Raw genomic sequence first — 21686 nt, 5'->3', positions numbered from 1 at the left:
TAAAGCTAATGCTAATGTATTTACTTCCTTAACCATGTGGCGAAGATTTGGGTGCTTCTAGGAATCAGTTTTCTATTGATGATAGCAGGCAAGTTGGCCCATATTTCACACATGTAGTACTCCCTAAATGGTTCCATTAAGGCAGTGGTTCGAATCTACTTTTGAACCCCTCACCTTCCCATCCTAGAAGACATTTTGGTAATGTCTGGAGTCATCTTTGAATGTTACAATTTGGGAGGAAGAACTACTGACATCTAGTGGGTTGAGGCCAGGGATGCTGCCAAACCTCCTAGATACTCAGGGCAGTTCCCCCATATAGAACATAACCTGGCCCATAATGTCAATAGGCCCAAGACTGGAAAGCCCTGCACTCAGGTGACATTCTGTAGATTTCTTTGACCTTGGGCACTAGGCCATATTTATCTGTGTGGTTCTTTCCAAGATGTATGGAATCAAAGCAAAGAGTAGGTTGAAAAGCAATAAGAAGGCCAGGGTTCTTCCTTGCCTGATAATAGAAAAAGAGATATGTAGCCTATCTCTTAAGAAGAATGACTGGGGAGTTTTCCTAGGTAAATCCCTGTCAGAGAATGAGTCTCTTAATGGAAATCTCATAATGCAAGGCATTTAACATAAAATTGCACACATTCTTGATTGGAAAAGAAGTCTCAATGAAATCAAAACCATGTTTGTTTTTCACATTGAAAATGTTCCAGTGGTTCTCTTTTTCTAATTGTATAACCATTTGGATGAAAATATCCACTTGAAATGCAGGTGAAATGTAAACTGCTACTCTTCTACACAGACAATCCAGTGTATTTATACTTAACCCATAAAGGCATGATGTTACAAAACACATTTGTATATTATGAAGCCATATGGCATCAAATTTTCCAATTTATAGACAGTTTTGTATTTACATAACAAATGATTAAATCAACCATTTTTTCCGGTTTATAAAAGGTCACTGAGGTACACACACAGTGTGTATAAAAGCAGATAAGGCTGATAATACATATTTACAATAGATACAAATTAATCTTTCATATTTGAAGATAATGCTTTATATATATATATTTTTTTTTCTATATCAGACTCCCACTGTCAGCAGGATTTCCCATGCTTGAGTTGTTTATTGCTTTTTGGCTCACTGATTTCATATTCACTTCTGGGTTGTTTACACAGATAAATTACTAATGTTCTTATCTCTTTGGCTAATGCAAATGTGATAGAGTGAATGGAAGAGAGAGAAACTAATTCAATATTACAGTTATGGCTAGTTGATATCTTTTGTTCATATCCCCCAAATGAATCAAGTAATGCATAACTTATTTTATACACTACATTGAAAAGTCTTGAATCTTGCTTGTATTATGCCTTTTGAGCATAAATGGGCAAAGTAAAATAAGATGACAGATTTTCAGGAAGGTCTAGAATCTTGGCTTTCTTTTCAGAAAGAGCAATGCCACCAACATCTTATGCATCTCCGATTTTAAAATCCTAATACAAAATTGCTTGTGATTTGCAAGAGGATACTGCAAACTGCATGGAAGATCACCAGAGTCGATGACAACTTGCTCTCATGGTCTGAAATGAAAAAGGCATCAACTCATATGATATGAGAGTCTTCATAAAAAACTACAGAAAGTAAAAAAAAAAAAAATAGTGGCCCTCTGCTCTTCCCACAATTCTGCAGTGTTAAGTCCAAGTGAGAAGGCTGTGTTTACTTTAAAAACAGACTTAGCAAAAACTCAAAGTCAGCGTCTAAACAAAAGACTAAATATGGCCCATGATATTACGAGGAATGAATGTTCTTCTTAAAGCATTTTCATTCATAATGTCACTGAAGAGTACAAGCCAAAAATGTTCCTTTAAATAAATAAAAATCCTGGATTGCTTTTAATGCTACAAACAAAGACAAACCACACAAGAGCTGCTCAGTTAATTTTCACTCATTTGAAATAATCTTTAAAAACTACTTAGATATGTAGTTTGTTCTCCTTGAGCTTCCTAGGACTGTTAAGGGACACAAAGTAAAATTGATTTCCCTTTACAGTGGGGACTATTATGTTCTTTAAAGAAGCAAAAATTTTTCACTCTGTTCCCATTCTTGGATTTGTTCTTTTTTAAAAGTTGATTTTAGGGAATAAAAAAATGTACTAACATAGAAGGGCTAGCCTTCATTTGAAAAAAAATGAATTGGCTTTAATACAAAGAGAAAGAAATGGCTCTATGGGCAGAATTGAAGTGTGTGTGACCAATTTTTTAATTGTAAAGTAGGTGCAACATTTAAAAAAAATGTTACAGCACTGCATGACCTAAAATGCTAACAATATTTACATTAACTGCTTACATGAAACCATTCAACTGTAAGAGAGGAAAAAAAAAACCCCCAGTGGACTGAGACAACTATACCTAGCACCCATATCAAGCCATAAGCAACCAGTGAAATCATGGGAGGAGATGTACTTTACATGGTCTACTGATGTAAAGTATACAATGATGGGGAAGCATGAACTGAATCCCTCAAGATACCCAAAGGCAGGCTTGACTGACACAAATTCAGTGTGAAGACAGAAAGGCAAACTAAAAAAGTCTTCTACATATCAACATAACACATGCAGACACACCCAACAAACAAACACACTTATGCATCTATCTGTGAATAAACACAACTGTGTAGACAAAACAGTAGAAAAGCGGGTTGGTGCAAAAAAAATGAACATTAATGGTTTAAATATTTCAACTTATAACAAAAATATGTCATCTAAGCTATCCAAAGATTACTTCCTCTGATTTCAGGAAGGACTAGGCGGGCAATCCCACCAATACACAAAAGACAAAATGAACCTACCCCATGAAGGAAGGGTTCCTACTTCCAGGCCATGAAGCCTAGTGTAGCCAGTTGCATTCCATCAGGCTCAAGGGTAGGGGTGAGGGGTGAGGTTAGGAACAGAAGGGACAGAGAGACACAGGGGACCTGGAGGAAGAGCTAATAATTGTTGCTATGAAAAGTAAGCCCAGGTGGCATGCTCTGTGCTGTGGCCCCAAGAAACCAACTTGAGGAATGACCTTGGTCTCCTTTTTCCTGAGTTACTGGAACTCTGCTACATGACAGGACTGTGGAATTTGCAGGTGGATGGGAAAGGAGTGGGGAGGTGGTAGCATTTGGGGATATAGCAGCTGAGCATTACAATGGCCATGGGTGCGCCCCCACTAGCGGATAGGCAGTGCTCTGAGTGGTTTGGGGGTGAGGGCTTGTGGATCCAAGAAAAAGGAATAATAGACCCCTTCTTTTGATAATCTTCAACTGAAGTCTGGTGGCCTGAAGCTTTGCTTAACTGCCTAGGAGATAGGGTTGTACCACCACCACAAAAACTGTAAAAAATAGATGGGAAGTTATGTTGTGCTACATTTCTTATTAATTACCTTGTACTTTACAATGGCTCACAGTTTTAGGTTTGTACACTGTAATGTGGTATTTTCTCTCTACATTTGTTTCACATTTTTTCTTACTTCATATAATATAAATAATTTGGCTAATAGATTTAACCTGCACATTTAAGCCACATTAATATATATATATATATAAGAATCTGTTAATGGTATAAATAATTCTTTAAATAAAATAAATCTGATATGTTACATAATACTGATAAAAAATTACCATTGCTAATAATTTTGTAAGCCACCTTAACTTCTGGGTTAAGTAATACTGACGAGTGGATATGAAGTTAGCTTTGATGATTTGTATTTACTTTTGCCATTACTGAAAAACTGAACTATAATCACCCTTACCTTTGAAATGGGTTCAAAGTGGGGATTTTGCCTCTGTGTGTGGAAATAGAAATTTTTACCTTGTCAGATATCATTTGCAAAAGAACCTTAATTCTGAGCATCAATGGTGGTAATCTATCTAGTTCAACAGGTGGCTATCAAATGTGAACTACAGAAATGGCTGCTGAGTAAAATATTCCATCTAAGATTTCTTTTTATAAAACCTATTCTATTTTAAAACTTAGGTAAAAAAAATATGCAACAAATGGTTGCAGTTTCTGAATTCTTAATTTAGACCTGTGAGCCCTCATCCCTTTACAAATCTGTAAGGTTGCAATTTCCTAGACACCTAAAGTTGAGTCCAGTGCTTCCAGGCAAGGTTCATTCCAAATAGACAATATAAATGGACACTCAGTGGTGTGCAGTGTATGTCATAATTCAGATATTACATCATCATGCCTTTTCTCTGCTGTTAAATACAAAAACAGCATCTTTTACATTATCATAGAAAAGCATTTAGGTTGTATTTTTATTTATCACTTTACACTGGTAGTCTCTGGTAGGTGTACTCCATAGAAACCAAAAGGATTTTGTACACTATTTCTTTGTACAATAAAAGATAAAGTGTGCATTAGGTACGCTTGTACATGACAATATTGTACAATATTTACATTTCTGATATCACCATGAAATTCTGTACTTTCTATATACAACATTGAAAATTTTTCAGAAACATTTGGACTATTTCTTATAATCACAATTTTAGTATTATAGAAAAAGAGTTTCTCAGTAATCTCTTGACCATTGATCACTTTCATCATAGGGGGACTGTGATTAGTTTTTCCAGCATTCATTATCCTTCCTGATCAAACAACTTTTGTATCACTGCTTCTTTTAGCACCCTGTGGTGGTAACTATCTGCCATAGTTTAAATATTGATATAACTGTGGCCATATCAATACCTATATACAGATACATTTGTGCATGTTCCTTGATAAACACTGGGCATTAGTGGAGTAGTCTCTGTTATCTGGAGATCTTCCTCCTCTTGGGCTTGGGGGGTCTCATTTGTCTGTCTCCCTGTGGGATTTGGTGAACCTGGAAATAAAAAGGTGAAAACAATAACAAAAGTGGTTGAAATCACAATCACTATATGATTTCTGGCAAAGAAATAGGATAGGGAACAGACTCTGATTTTCACTTTCAATCACTGATATACTGAGGTGTTTAGAATCTTTCCCAAGACCTTAGTGTGCCTACAGTCAGTTAAAGGTTAGAGAATCCTAGAAACTGATAAACAGAGCAACACTCTGGGGTCTCCAGTAAACAGTGGAACACAAGGAAGAACTGAAGAAAGCCAGTGTGTGGGGAAGTCAGCACACAGTTGCTATCCCCCCTGTACATTCAAAAATGAAGTCTGTTTGCCAGAGGGCACTAGATCACCAATTTCTCTACAGCCTGGAAAAGTGTGTAAATACATACCTGACATGTTTATCACTTTACTTATTTTACAACTACTAAGAAGTGTCAAAGATTAGAAGCACACACACACACATAGCTCAGCCCAAGGATGTTTGTTTCTGAGAAGAATCAAGATGGAAAATAGACTATCACTACCATCTGTTGGCACGTCTGAGCTTATGTAGTCTAGGAAGAGCAATTGATTCTTTTTAAGAATGTTAATGTTTTTATTAGTGCATTATAGTTATATATAATAGTGGGGCTCATTGTGACATATTAAAAATGCATATAACATAATTTGCTTCATTTATTCAATTGAGCTCATCTTTAGAGAAATGCAGGAACTAGCAGCACTGGAGGCTGTGCATCTCATTGAGCAGAGATTGAATAGCACTAGAGCATTAGATAGCAGATATGATGTTGAGGGGTAGTGATGAGGTAATCAGGTGCCTCACATTGTAATGTGTCTACTGAGGCAGCAAGGTCAAGACCCAGGAAAGGCAGGATGGGCCCAAGGCAGTGGCACAGCAAATTCTTAACTTGAACACAAATCCACTGTAGCACTTGCCAATTTATGTGGTGTAAATATTTCCTCCATGGCAAATGCAACCTACCAATGTGATGTCACAGAAATTAAGTTAGGGAAGAGATGCGTACAATCGGCTCTTGAGGTCCACTACAAATTGGCTGGATTATACATTTTAAAATTAATATTTAGGAGCTGGATATTTAACTCAGTGGTAGAGTGCTTTCCTAGAATGTGAGGCAAGACCCTGGGATCCATCTCCAGCATAGGGAGGGGTGGAGTTTAGCTAACAGTAGAGGCTAATGCTAGTCAAATGCAGAATGCTATCTGAAGATAATATTTAAAAATTTAAAATAATGTTTATGAGTTCTTCAAACTGCCTCTTCCTCCTAATCCTCTCTAAATACATTTTAAAAAATAACTATAGGGCTGGGATTGAGGCTCAGCAGTAGAATGCTTGCCTAGCATGGGTGAAGTTCTGGGTTTAATCCTCAGCACAACATAAAGATAAATAAAGGTACTGTGTCCATCTACAGCTAAAAAAAAAAAAAAAGATTAACTATAATGGAAAACCTTAACTGAAGGCTGTCTATAATTGAAGACAGAAATCTTTATTCAAGACTGTAAACTAAATGTGGCCTAAAAAGGTATTTTATTTGATTTTTTCAAAATTGTCATGAAAAATGGTGCGATCTTACCACACTAACATAGATTCCCACATGGCTAACATCTGCTGGAGTGTGGAAGAAGGAACTCCAGGAGAATGTGCCCCACGCTGCATGGTTCTCATCACTCTGAGATGCCCATTGACCACAAAGGTAAAATGTCCTGAGGCAGAGAGTAATGAGATGACGACCAAACCCATTTTATCTTTTTTCTGGGCAGGCACATTGCCTACCACAGTGCCTTGTCCACTTCCTTAAGGTGGCATATAATTGGGCCAGGCCCATGGGAACTATGCTGACAGTCCTCTGCACACATTATTCTTTCACCTGCTTGGACTGGATGCAAAGGATATAGGGATCACTCTGATGTCCTGAGGAATGGCAGATACTTGATATAGAGAGGATCTGGGTCCCTGAATGACTGTGTAGAATAACAGTGTCCTCCGCCAGGACCAAACTCAAATGAACAATGGCCTTTGCCAGGTGGGGTTCCCAGGATTGGAAGCCTGTAGGTAGCCTACTGTAACCAGTGCACTTTTCTGGCCTTTCTCAGTCCATTCCAATTGCTGTTGTTCTCATGCCTAATATTATTTGCTTGACCCTAGAAGACTTTTGAGTTTCTAATCCCTGATCTAGACCTTTCCTATAATTCTACAGGGAAATTTAATGTCTCAGTGTCTCAATCTCCCTATTTATGAAGTGATGAGTTGGATCACAAAATTTCTTAAGCCCATATGAATCCTAACATTGTTTTTCAATCTGTAACTTCCATTTATCATTAAGAAGCCATTAGATAGGTTGTTGAAATTCAGATAATCTTGCTAATTCAAACATCAAATAAAAGAAGTTACCTTTCATTGCTATATAGCTGTAGATAAGTCACACTTTTTAGAGACTATTAAAATTATATTTTGAGTATTTATATGAATCAATGTGAATGAAATGATAATAATTAAACTCACATTCAACACTACTATATGCACAGTTCAATAAAAATTGTAAAAAAAAGTAGATACTACTTTAAAACCCGAGTTTATAGTTTATAATTTAACAATATAATTTTGTGCCAAATATTTTTAAGGTAACAGTAGGTGGAAAATGAAAGGTCTAAATACGCTTGATCTTGACCCAACTTTTCAATTTCACTTTTTTGTCCAATGGACAGAGTGAAATTTGCATTACTGAATATTTAGGTAGCACTAATGGCTACTGCCATTAACAAAGTCAATGCAGAAAGCTGTTGTTTAAACTTCAATATATTGTTGTTCACATTTTAAAGAAGGTTATATAGAAAAACAAAAGTTACTTATCTCAGAAAAAAGGATGTTGTTAATTTTTTAGGTTATTTTTTCTTAAATGACTTTGAATCTTTCCTGATATCAGTCTTCTTTCTTAGTCTAGTAATTTAGAATTGCTGCATGGGTTGCTTGACAATATTTGAGAGACTTTGCCAAAAAGTGTAATACAATTTATTTTCAAAGAAACACAGTATAATGGAAAAACAAATTAACTTACAGTCCCAGATATTTTGTCCAGTTCACTCATGGCCTCATGAATAGCAGCTTCTAAATGGTTATTTAGCTTCCCACTTCTGGAATTAATGAAAACAACACACCAGTTTAATAAATTGAAGAAACAAAAATTTCAATTTAATTCCCTAAGTAGAAAACAAAAGTACCAATGCCACCAGAGAAAGTCAATTTATATTCACATTGGGAAAATTCAGATGACAAAATGTTACTTTATGTTTCTTATCACTGAATACTAATGACTAAAGCCAGAAAGCTACTAAGAAAATTGAACATATGAAGTGGAGAGAAATGAATTCTTTCCCCTTCTACATGCTACTTCCATAGTCTGGTGATTTGGGAAAAAACTGGGCCGGGGGCCTCTTTTCCCACCCACCAATGCAACTCAGACTCCCTGAATCCAGCCTGCTATGCACTGCCTTTTCTCTGGCTGCCATCTGCCAATTTGTGGCTTGAAGGGCGGAGGGGCTGAACTACAGGCTCTGGCCACTAGGGAGCTCCCTCTGCCCTCTTTGGAGCATCCTAGCTTCTGGAATTGAGCAAGTAAAGGCTAAAATTCTTAACAAGTGAGAAATTTCTTTTTAACTTGCTCTGAGCCTGTTCCTCATCATATTTTCCCTAAAGCCAAAAAAATGTAACTATTTGAACGGATAAAGAATAATGGTTTTCAGGAGACCTATCACTCCTTTGACTTTTTCTCTGTTCTCAGCATTCTATCATGTATATTTGGACTGAATAACACACATCTGACATTTCTGAAACTACCTATGAAGCTCTTGCGCTGATTACTAAAATCAGGCGAATCCACATTATCCCTCTCTGTGGTTTTTCACCCTTTGCTCATCCTGCTAACTTGTTTTTCCTCCTTTATGCATATAAATAATTACTCAATTATTGTGAATACTCAAATATTGTGAATATATATAATTAGGTGTTGATGGACCTTTATTTAATTTACTTATTTATATGTTCTGCTGAGAATAGAACCTCACACACACCAGGCAAGCATTCTACCTCTGAGTCACAACCCCAGCCCCATTTCATTTATCTTGATAGGACATTTACTAGAAAAGCTGCAGAGGTAATACTAGTCATATGGTTTTCCAAGAGTTAAGTCCCATCTCAGCATCACATGGAGATTGCAAATTTGTAGTTGTGGGAGGATTTTCCTCACAGTCCCATTTAGTTTGGCTAGTGCAATATGCGCAGAAACATTTTGAACTTCAGATGAGGCCTTTTGGTTCACCACTGCCCTCATACCATGACTGGACAATTTATATATTTCATTTCATATTTCTGCCCCTTAGAGAACTCTTGAGTTTTCTACCCGTGAGTGTTACATTTCTAGGCACACTATGAAAGCTGCATATGTTTGCTAAATAAAAACATTTGTCCAAAACGAACATGGTTGGTCCTATGTTTTGGAAGACATGTATGTACTTAAGTCAGTCTAACCAAAAGGAAAGACTGCGTGTACTTGTTTTAACAAAATTATAAGAGCAATATAGCACCAACCCTCTCTGGCTTGCTGGTCTTGTTAGATAACCTTTAGCTTTTATATTTTTCTTATTCATTTTTAGAAATTTAAACAATACAGAAAAGAGCACAGAATAAAATAATGACCCTAATACATTCCCTCTCCAGAATTAACTGTCAATAAACTACATATTTTCTTTAAGTTTTATTTAAAAAGAAAAAAAATTGGACTTCCCATCTCTCCATAATTTCCAGTCACATTCTTTCCTATGTTCCTCCCCAGCTTCTGGTCTGTTTTCATATCTTACATGACACATCCATGAACAGGAGTTAATATCATACTATGTTTTTTATATGCACACAGGTTTCATGATATACATACATACTTGCCCATTTTCCCTTTACCATTATTTATGAGCACTGTTCAAGTTGATAGAATGCACTCATTTCTCCTAACCAGTGCTCAGTGTTTCCTCACATAGGCATCGTCTCTCACTCACATTCCCATTCCTGTGTTAAGGGGTCCTGGCCACCTTGGAGAGTCAGTCTGAGTTGTTTTTCCATTGAGGAGTTTGTGAAGCATGATCCTGAGTGAATAAGAGGGAACCCAATCTCAGGTGTCTGCAGGGTCATCTGAGTTTGGCTGAGGTTAGGCTGGGACCTTTTTGAGGCTGTTTGTTGAAGGTTCTGAGAATATCATGCACTACCAAATGTCCCAGAAAAATCATGCTTTGTGTAATGTGTTAAATAAATGTATCCTTAATATTTTTTGTTGTTGTTTTTGGAAAGTATGGAAATCAGTTTTAAATGATATTTAGTTGTTGTATCTTTTGATTATAAAATCTTTCTGGTTTAGAATGGGAAAGACAGTAGAATGAATTGGACATAATTTTTCTATGTTCATGTAATGACAAATGACCACTGTTAATTCCACATCATGTTCAACCACAAGAATGGGATGCTAATTAGTATAAGTTATACTCAATGTATGTATAGAATGTCAATATGCACTCTACTGTCATGTATATCTAAAAAGAACAAATTTTTAAAAATATGAAAAAAGTTAAAAACCAAAACAATTAATAACCCTTATTATTGAAAAAAATTTGACTGTATCTAAAAAGTTATAATTATCTAAAATAAACCTGTATGTGGCTTGCTGCAGTGCTTGCCCACATGAGTGAGGCCTTGGGTTCAATCCCCAGCACATCTTTTTCTTCAGCAAAATATTTAAAACGTTTGTAAAAACCTTGCATTAACTTAAGTGAAATTAGTATAATGTTTTGCCTGTAATAAAGTTAAAACAATTAGTAGAGGGAGAAATTACTACTTTTGGAAGAGAAAAATAAATGCATAGATGTGGGGCATGAAATTATTTGAATACATCATGAGAATCAAGAGGTAAAGATAGACTCTCCCAGATGTCAAATCTGTAAACCAATTTTCACACTAACTGGTTAGGTCAGGGAAGAATTAATTTAAAAGAGGAAGAAAAAACTCCATGAGTTCATGAAATGAACAATTAGTCAAAATTTAGTCTTCCAGTCTAGAGGGCCTCCCCATGGAGTCTCCTCTACTATTTTCTATTCCCTGCTGACATTTAATAATAAACATTTTTACTAATGGACACTCTAAAACCTACTTGATTAAGTAATAGATGTTCATATAATCACCTTTCTAATTATTAATGGAGATAATTGCCACTTCTCAACTTCATTGCCTATATTGTCACACATTATCCTTATCTTCGCTAATTAGAGGGGAAAAAGGCCAGGTACAGATCTGTGAATGATACAAGAAATAGGAGGGAATTGAGAAATGGCATGTTACTCCAGTGACAGTTCAGATTGACTGTGACTCACTGCAGGTAGAACAGAACAAATTTAAGTGAGACCTGAAAATCAAGAACCCTATAGTCTGAAAATCAAATACATACAGAAAGCAGGCAGATTTAAGAAATTAAAGAAGCTAAGTATCATTTCTTGGTTTAGTATGAAAATAAGATTTATTTTATCACTTCAGCACTTTGCAGCTTCATAAAATATCAGGCTATCAAAAAATTGTACATATTGAGAGAAGATTTGATCCTCATTTAAATGAAAACTATAACAGCTAAAAGATATGAAAATTTTCTTTTATAAAGCTATATGTTTTTAAGTACAAAATTCCCAGAATAATGTTTTATATAAACATTTTATACTAATTATATGATTAGGATGCAATTAGTACATCTGTTTGAAGATATTTATTTATTGTATAGTTTGGATTAAGATAGATCTTAAGGATTCAAACAACTACATGAGCCAGGTGCAAGCCTGTAATCCCAGCTGCTCAGGAGGCTGAGGCAGGAGGATTATGAATTCTAGCAAGTCCCTGTCTCTAAATAAAATATAAAAACAGGCTAGGCCCAATTTCAACATTGTTAAGGAATTATGGTAATAAAAGATAAGTGATCTTTTAAAAGGTGAGGGGAGGGAGGTGCTGGGATGTGGCTCAGTGTTTAAGTGCCTATGGGTTCAATCCCCAGTACAAAAAACAAAACAAAAACTACATAAAGTTCTAAATATCTAATACAGTGCTAGAATGTTTCAACTGGCAAAAATATTTTTGTTTCTTTATAATAAAAATAGCCATTTACTAAATATCATTAGCCAACTACTGTGGTAAGGATATTATAACAAACCCAAGATAGGAAGTAATATTCCTGTTTTAGAAATGAAGAATTTAGACTTCAAGAGATCAAGCAACATCCCCAAAGGCACACGGCTATGAGGTCACAGAATAGGATCTGAACCCAGGTCAAAACCAACCTCTTAACCCTCTTGTTCCAAACACCACCTTCCTTTCTTAGACGGTTCCTCTTTTCTTCTCATTCTACCAAAGCAGTGAAATCTTTGTCATCTGAAAGATTCTTCATTGTTCTTTTCCAAGAATTTTTTACATGTGTAGAAATGAGTGCAAATAGCCTCTATCTGCTCCTCTACTTTCTTATTCTTGTTCTCTCCTCAACCAGGAGTACTTTGTTCCCCCATCACTATACTGGAGACTGCTCTGTATGGCCACAAGTGGTCTCCAAACTGCCCAACAATGGAGATATTCAGTTCTTGTCTTACTGGACTTCTGTCCATCATTTTATCATCCAGGAATTTTTCAATCTTTGTCTTCTAAGACCTTACCCACTTCCCCTGATTCTCCTCTCCTCCTCCCATCTTCTTTGTTCTCTCTGTTAAGTGTTCAGTTTTTTCCAGCATTCAATACTTAGCCCACAATTTGTCAAGTGATCAAAGTATCTCTGTGCGACTACAGCTATTTCACATTGTCAAGTACCACTTCTCCTAGTTTCAGGATTGTGAGTCCAGTCCACAGGCTCCCCAAACTGCACTCATCAGTTTTCCCCTGTACTTCCCACACCAGTCAGTGTTTCCACCACCATCAAGTCACCCAAGCTAAAAACCTGACAGCTGTCCTTGATTGTTTGGCCTCTTTCACATTGTGATCAATCACCATGCTCTGTCAATTTTACCTCCTCAATATTTCTTGGCCACCCTCATTCTCATCCATTCTCATTACCCACCTCTTGGTTTGGGTCCTCTTCCTCCCTTGTCTTCTGGCATGAGCTCCTAGATGATTTCCCTGTCTCCAATACTGTTTTCTTAAAATTTGTTCTCTTCCACATCCATATCTGAAGTGAAAATCCAACCATCTGAGCCCTTCAGGCACTTCCAATAAGATAAAGATCTTACTGGCTGTTTCTAAGCCCTTCATGATCTGATTCCTGCTTACACCCCAGGCCACATCTCTTATAACTTCCTATCTGATACTTTCCTACAAATCCAAGTGCTGTTCTTATCTAAACACTATCCACTCCACCCCCCATTTTGGTCTGGTTTCCTTTAATAGATATTATTGAAATCATTACAAACCTATGGGAGTGTAAGGCTTGCTTCAGATATCATTTCTAGAAACCTTTCTTTACCTGGGTTTAATGCCATTTCTCTATGATCCCCAAATACATTATATATCTTGCTATCGTTGCTATCTTCACATTTTATTTGTTTCTGTATCTGTTCTTTTACTTAGAAGTGAGCTCCAGGGACTGGAGTAGCAGTATGCCTGGCACAGGCAGATATTTTTTTTTCTAAATTAGTCTCCTTAAATTGGGAATAAATAAATTATTTAGTTTAATGTATCATTTATCAGTTATGTAACTTTTAACTAATTATTTAAGATATCTGGGTCTGAGTGTCCTCATTTGTAAATAGGCTCAGTAATTCTGTTCTATCTTGTGACTGGGAGGAAAAAAAATCATGGATTTGAAATTATATGTGCAAAATGTATTCTACTGGGTATCTACAAGGTAAGTCAGACTGGTTAGATAATAGTATGATCAACAAAGCTGCTTTTTACTAATATTTACTTCATATTTTTTCTTTCTGCCTCTTCAACATGTAATCTAAGTTTTTGGTTATGATCAGGAGAATTCCCTCAGATAGTGCCCATATTAATTCACCACACATAATAAACTGGTTGTAAAGAAATGATTTTAAAGTTGTGCTTTGTTTGTTACTCATTACATTTTAGAAACTGATTAACAGCAAATATATGGGCAAAAGAAATTCATTTCAAGGCAGTGTATCCAAATATTTGGAGGCATTATTTCATTTCTGTGTTATAAACTCTATTTTGCCTATAATCCAAATAACTGGCATGCTCTTCACTGTGGAAATATTTTGGGGATCTTTACACCAAAAAAATATGTACTATTGAATATTCTATAGCAACTGGCCCACTAAAAATTTGTGATGTGACTGTTTTGCAACTTCCTTCCTTTCATGCAGAACTGCTATTAATTTTTTTGGCCTTAACTTACCCTAACCTCTGAAGAGATGTACCACTTTAGTTAGAGCAGAAGGGGACCTGGATTTCTATGATCTTCATTGGACATGTACGACATTTATCTGACAGTTTACTCAGCCCTCACAATAACCAATGCCCAAGTGCTGCCTTCCAAAGAGTATGCACACAAGAACACAGGAGTTACCCTGTGGTTGTTGTCTTTTTATGAGACAGTCTATTGAGATGAGGAGTCTCTCCAAGATTTATTGACTTCTATAACTGTGCCGCTGAGAAGAATTACTGAAAACACCACAAAGGGCAAGAGCATGCCCTTTAGTAGATATTATTGGTATCATTATTTAAGTCTTTTATGCAAGATATACTACTAATCAGTCTAATCTCCATTTTATAAATCTTGATATACACATAAGTTAAAGTGATGCTTTTAAAATGATGATACAATACAAAAAGACAGCCTAGGTGTAAATGTTTGGGGGAAGGATGTGAAGATCATTTCATAAGTGAATAAAAAGTAATATGAGATTCGAGGTTGTTTGATAATGTGGGATTTATAGCAACTGCACAGGTATGCCAATGATATATTATAAGAACTTTATGTACATAAACAGAAGTGCATTTGTAGTTCTCTAAGTTCATATGAAATAATAATTATTATACATAAGACATTGTATTGTAGTAAAAACGGTTTCTAATATTTTCTTCTCATCTGTACTACATTTTCCTCAAGAAAAAAATCCAGGAAAACTTGATTAAATAATGGCCCAAGTTCAACTTCTTGTTATAATTCCAAATAAAACCTATTTTAAAGTCCATACCCCTGCCACAATAAAAAATCATTAGTTAGGATCTTTATGACTAATAGCTAATCTGCCAAAATATTTTATATGTGTACAAATGGGTGTATTCTCCCCACCAAAGCATTTGAATTGCAAATGGATAAGCTAACTAAACTTCTGGAGCATATTTAATTGCTGTTTAAAGAAACATCAATCATATTTTCTTTCCCGCTAAATGAGAGGCAAGGAGATGGAGGGAGTGGGGAAAGAGCTGATAAAGAAGTAAATCCCACACAGAGTGAAAACACAAATTGTTAGGAAACAATATAATTTTTGGAATGGTTAATTTGGCCTGTCTAAAATGGTCCTCTTTGGTGATAGCTATTAAACTGCACTTACACAGGTTACAACATGGACCAGATCAGTGAGATTTCATTTTTCCTTGAAGAAAAATCAGTAAATCATATCCTTGAAAAACAAATTGGGGAAACAAAAGTGCTTACTTTCTGTTTCTTTTCCGGGCTCGGCTGTAGGCTTCTAAACCTTCTGTTAGTGTCTTCAACTTCTCCGGCTCCACCTGAGTGAAGGTATGAACACCAAACCACATTACCCAGACCTGCAATCATTCAACACAGTTTTTATTTTCTTGTTGTACAAGCAGGTGCTGCACTGGGGGAAGGGAGCCTTGACCTTCACTGCCCTGTCAATTTTTTTGTCCTTGTTCAACTAGAGATTGATTCTGTGGCTTTAAGCTGCAGTCTCAATGGAAATGAAAGACTGTTTGGCTTTGAAATTGTCAACATTTTGAAAATAATGTTTGGGGAAGAAAACCTGGAATTTAAATAACCTTCGATTCACAAAATCATACAAATAAAAAATTCTGATTCACTTTCACACTTCCTGATGCTCAGTCACCGAGCATTAGTATTCCCTAAAGGGAATACAAGAGCTATGGTTAGGGAAGAGGGTGGCCTTTGGAGACAACAGGTCGGAATTTGAGTCTTTTTTCCTCCTCTTTAAGATGAGAAAAATAACACTTACCTTCTTGCTAGACTTGAAGTGAGCTTTAAAATGTGACATCATATTGAGCACATTCTGGCATGGAGCAGCTATTATCTGGATTGCTTAGGCTCTGAGAAGCCACAGAACCAGCAGGACCATAGGCAACCCACAGTCCAGGCTGAGGTGGGAAGAGGGTGTTGCTAATACTGTATGGGCATGACCCCGCTGCTGTCCTGTGGCATCAGTGCCAGTCTGTGTGAAGTCTACTACCTCAGCAGAGTGTGGCCAACAGAAAGTGGCTGGGGGTTTGTATGCAGCCTTTGCTATATGCTCCCATTGATCTGGATCATGGTTCTTTTTTGGTCTTGGAAATTGAACTCAGGGGCACTCGACCATTGAGCCACATCCCCAGCCCTATTTTGTGTTTTATTTAGAGACAGGGTCTCACTGAGTTGCCTAGCACCTCGCTTTTGTAGACTGGCTTTGAACTCGCAATCCTCCTGCCTCAGCCTCCTGAGCCCCTGGGATTACAGGAGCATGCCACCAGGCCCCGCTGGTTCATGGTTCTTGAAGCCATACCTCCCTCCAAAAACAAAACAAAAAAAAAAAAGGAAAACCTGTATGTGACTAATGAATTTTTAAAAATACATTTTAAAAATTTTGCTATTTTTATTGATGTATAAAATAAATCAGCCTCTGTAGAAACACTATTGCTTGCTGTGTAAACACAGCTTCAAGCGGTCTCTTAATCACAGTTTGTCCTCCTCATCACAGTCCACTTTACATGAAAATTGAGAGTTCATTAAAATGCCTCATGGTTAAGAAAATAAACACTAATAAGCAAGGAAATTATTATTAGATTAACAAAATGTTTCCATTATCGTGTCTGAGGACCAACATTTCTAATTGGTCAATGAAAAGAAAAACAGTCAAATAATGGGAATGGTTTCCTTTTTATATTTTTGTACTTTTTCCTGATGAATACAAATATCTTATACATACATGTTCATTGGGGGTACCCATCCATTGTGCGCTACAAAAAGACAGGATTGTGTTCCCATAACACTTTGTTTAAAGAAACATGTCCTATTGGATGACTAGAGAAGCTTAAGTAAGTTGAATGTATCCATTTATTGTTTAACAAAATAAAATAAAAGTTCCTCAATATATTTTTACATTTTTATATTTTATACTTCACATTAGAAATGAGTTTCTATCCTACATTCAGTCACATGAAGGGAATATAAAAGATGCTGTGCACATTACATTTATGTATCAAAAACTAATTCTACTTATTTTTAAATAAACTTCTTTTAGGTGAAAGAAAGCTCTCCTGTAACAAAAAAGTCCTATTAGATACAAGCTATTGTAATGACAGAACTCAAAAATGGATTGAGGCCGCAGAAACAAAGACACAGCAATGAAAACTTGCCCTATTGATCTGAATTTTAAAAAACTGTTAGGTATAAAACTATTTTTGTAAAGTTATCAATTTTTATTTTTAATTAAAGAAATAAGGGACAGTGAAAACATTCCTTGTGCATTTTTATGTAAAAGGCACTGTTTTATCATTTAATATGATAATACTGCAAACTAATATTATTTTTATTTTGCAGATGAGACCCATAAGTTTAAGTAGTATGACCAGAGTTAAAACTCAGCTGACTCCAAAGGGTTCAACCTCTTTCCATCAGACTAACTCTAATATATATTGAAATATACAACCATTTTATGTATATAAATTATATAAAGTTACACACAAAAAACATACATGCACACTAAAAAACATAACTATTTAAATCAAGTTACAGTTTTACAGAAATTTAGGTGATAACTTGCTCAATCTTCAAATTTTTTATGCTTGCACAATTTTCCAGTAATTTTTTTTCAAAACTAATTTCTATTATAGTTTATCCATTTATATCTACCTCAAGACACTAAGGCACTGTCATAATGAACTATATTATTTATAAAGGATTAAATGACCTCAAAAGAGGTAATGGCAGTGCTATTTTAAACTAAATATAAATAAGGTGTGCATTTCTGCTATGACAAGATTATACATATCCAGAGGAAAATGTTTATTTTATTTCTTTCAGATTTATATATGTGTATCATGAAATATATATGAAGACTGTGTGAGATTTCTGGGGGAAGTATTTATATGCTTGAACAATATTTAAGAAATTCTTTGAAAATACTCCCCCCAAAATGGTATCAGAGAAAAAAATAAATCCAATTTCTTATCAAATGGAAATCATGTTTAATGATATAATGAACATTCCCTTATTAATCACTCAGTTAACTTGTAAATCAAAAAAAGCACCTGGAAATCAAATACATAAGTATAACATTAGAAAAGGTTAAACATACAAAAGTACTCTTCTAAAACCTATATTGAAGAAGCAAGTAATACCTTTACCTATAATTATAATCTTGGGTTCTTATACATTTATAAGTTAGAAGAGTTTCATAAATGATTTCATTCCTATTTTAGTGAGAAATTGAGAGAGGACTTTTTATATTTCTCTTTAGTCATAATCTGTCCACAGTTTCATCCTAACAATAATGATGCTAGTATTAATGGTCATAATGATAGACCTCTTTACACATGTGCTATTTAAGAATTAGAAAAAGATACTTGTAATTTAGATGCATTTATAGGTCACATACTACCTCATGTCTAAATATACATGTTTATTATTTTTAAAAACTCTTCTTTCTCTCATTTTAATTCTTTAAGTTTAATAATTCTTCCATATATAGTCTTGGAGTGTGTGCAGAGGCGTTAGAAACACACATGACATAGTGTCATACTCAGACACTATTGTTTAGTAGAAGATTGAGAGCTTTTCTGAACAAGACTGAATCTCTCTTGTTGCTTATTTAGTTCAGAAGGTACACACTAATAACATTTGGAAATTTAATTTTGGTTTGGGGTCAGCACAGTAGCATGTAGTATATCTCAGAAGTAACTTAAAGTCTATGACAAAAGGAAATAGGAACCTTTCAGAAAGACCCACCAAGACTCTAAAATGAAGTATAAAGTACATATTAGAAAAGCTTGGATCAATGATCCTAGATCACTTTTGAATAGACCCAGTTAACTAGAGATGAGGTCAAAATTCCCTGCAGGCTTTAATCCTGATAATACCACTCTGTGATTTCTTTACTAATACTTAGTGCTGGGGCAAAGCCATCACATAAAGGTCAGTGGATGGAGCACAAGCTGCATGACAGATTTCACAATAGGCCAGACAGCTGACCTCCAGCTCCCCCTTCGGTCTTCATTCCCCACTCTATCTCTACAAATGTTGGGGCAATGGTATAATGAAAAAAGTACAAGCTCAGAGTTAGAAGACCAGAGTTTGGAGTCTGCCTTAACTGTCAGTAATTTGTGTCTTAGGAATGCTACTTCTCTGGTTTTCAGTTCTTCCTTTGGTCAAGTGGGGATAATCATGCACGTCATTATGGGTCATTGAGAAGATCTAAAACTGTCGACATGGATGTACTTTATAAATACCAACGGGCTGGGGTTGTGACTCACTGGTAGAACACTTGCCTAGGACACGTGAAGCACTAGGTTCGATCCCCAGCATCATGTAAAAAAACTAAATAAACAAAATGAAGGTATTGTGTCGTTCTACAACTAAAAGAAAATTTAATACATACATACATACATACATAAATACCAAAGCAGCTTTTACCTAAGTACTTCGCCTTGGTGACATACGAAATTATTTTAGGTGGAATATGAACAAATCTTCAAACATTTTAATAGTAATATATTTATGTAAATTTATGTTAGAAAAATACAAATAACATCATGCCTATGATTTCACATATATGATAACTTAGGTTAAAAGTAGATATTTAAATTTAAAAGTGGTCTGAATAGTGCTTAGTACATAGATAGCCAACAAATATTTATTGAACGAATAAATAAATTAGTAAATTAATTGAAAGAAAAAAAATTAAGGTAAACAATAGGATAGGCAAAATGCAACGTTAGGGCTGGGGTTGTGGCTCAGCAGTAGAGCACTTGCCTTATGTGAGGTCCTGGGTTCAATCCTCAGCACCACATAAAAATAAATAAAATAGAGGTATTATGTCCAACTACAACTAAAAAATAAATTTAAAAAATGCAACTTTAGCTGAATTCTGGGAAACAAAGATCTGAATCAACAAATAGGAAGCATTTATCAAGTTCATTATTATCAAAAGTTTATTAAATAGTAAATATTTAAAATGATAGTGTGTATCTCAAAAATAACATCTTTAAACTGAAAAAAATCCTGCTAACTTCAGTGAAGTATTTCAACTTTTTTTAAATAATGTGAATTGATAGTAAATAATATGTAACTTATGTAAAAAAGTTGATTCCACAGAAAGGATAAACCTCATCTTACAGCAAAATGAATAGTGATAGTGTTCATGGAGAAACCCCTTAAATGAATCCTAATTTTTAGGATTTTTCATTTTTAAATTAACTAACCAGGTCCACACTATGACAATTTTGGGCAGTGGTACTATCTGAGACATCCGGTACTTCCTTTCCTCTGTGTATGTGTGTGTGTGTTTTTTTGTGTGTGGGTGGGTGGTGGTGGTGGGTACTGGGGATTGAATCTAGGGGCTCTTAAGCACTGAGCAACATCCTCAGCCCTTTTAAAAATTTTTTTATTTAGAGATAGGGTCTCGGTGTGTTGCCTAGGCCTTTGCTAAGTTGTTGAGGCTGTCTTTGAACTCATGATCCTCTTGCCTCAGCCTCACAAGCCACTGGGATTACAGGTGTGTGCCACCACTCCGGCTCCTTTTTGCATTTGATAACAGTGTTTTTAATGCTACAGAACTATATTACAGGAGGAAAGTAAGTGCTCTAAATGTGATAGCAGATCTCATGTCAATCCACAATACATAAACAGAATTATGTGTTTTGGATAAACTCCATTTCTAAGAAAACAGTGTTTAAAAGTTCATGTCACATGCGTTTGCCTTAGACTTCAGATTCCATTTACTGCTATCTATGTGAAAATTGTGCTGTCAGGCTTGTGAACCCTGCAGTAGATCTCAGTTACCTGTGTGAAGGGAGACAGGCCTCCCACTCCTGTTTAATCTTGCTCAGGATGAAAAATGTTCACTATATTCTACAATTCACTACAGTATGGTTCACAGTCTTACTCAAGCTTTTTGCTCACTTTAGTCTTTTATCCCCAATAGTCACATTTCTTGATGTTACTTGGTGCTTCATTCTTGTTATCTTTCAAATTTTGATCAGGAAGTGGTTTTGTTGGCCTGAATTTTACACCTTATTACTTTCCAAAAACTATTTTGTTTCCTTTCCAAGGAGACTCTGGTGCTGACAGAGCACTGATTTTCCCTGTCACACTAGCAGCTGAAATGCAACTTAAATATTACGGACCTTGATTGGGTACAAAGAAAAAGGACCAGTTTCTAACAGTTTTAGTTAAAGAATAAGGCAAAGTGAATAAACAAAGAACACTTTCAAAAGAGTATTGTATTACCAAGGGAAAAAATTAGTTAACACTGAGAATCAGTCACAGAAAGAATGTTCTTCTAAGTAAAACTTTTAAACTCTGAAGGAGGGCACATCACCCCAGGT

At 35.5% G+C, this 21686-nt stretch overlaps 1 protein-coding gene across 4 annotated transcripts in view; it reads right to left on the bottom strand.

The window, feature by feature from the left end:
* Positions 1–4209: 4209 nt before the first annotated feature.
* The window catches only part of MBD5 (methyl-CpG binding domain protein 5), a 193124-nt gene continuing 175647 nt past the window's right edge, over positions 4210–21686 (bottom strand). For 2 of the 4 annotated variants that reach the window (XM_081261074.1, XM_081261075.1), the window contains exons 11-13: positions 15568–15641; positions 7942–8017; positions 4210–4872 (exon numbers count right to left, since the gene is read on the bottom strand). In XM_081261074.1, the coding sequence (XP_081117200.1) occupies positions 4801–4872; positions 7942–8017; positions 15568–15641 (222 nt within the window). In that variant the 3' untranslated portion in view covers positions 4210–4800. Of the gene's footprint in view, positions 4873–7941; positions 8018–9931; positions 10019–15567; positions 15681–21686 lie in introns of all 4 variants that reach the window. The other 2 variants (XM_081261072.1, XM_081261073.1) reach the window with 2 other exon arrangements.

The sequence above is a fragment of the Spermophilus citellus genome (genome assembly GCF_964194105.1).
Source record: "Spermophilus citellus genome assembly, chromosome: 11".
In the NCBI taxonomy this organism is placed as follows: Eukaryota; Metazoa; Chordata; class Mammalia; order Rodentia; family Sciuridae; genus Spermophilus; species Spermophilus citellus.
This window is presented reverse-complemented; position numbering and strand designations above follow the sequence as displayed.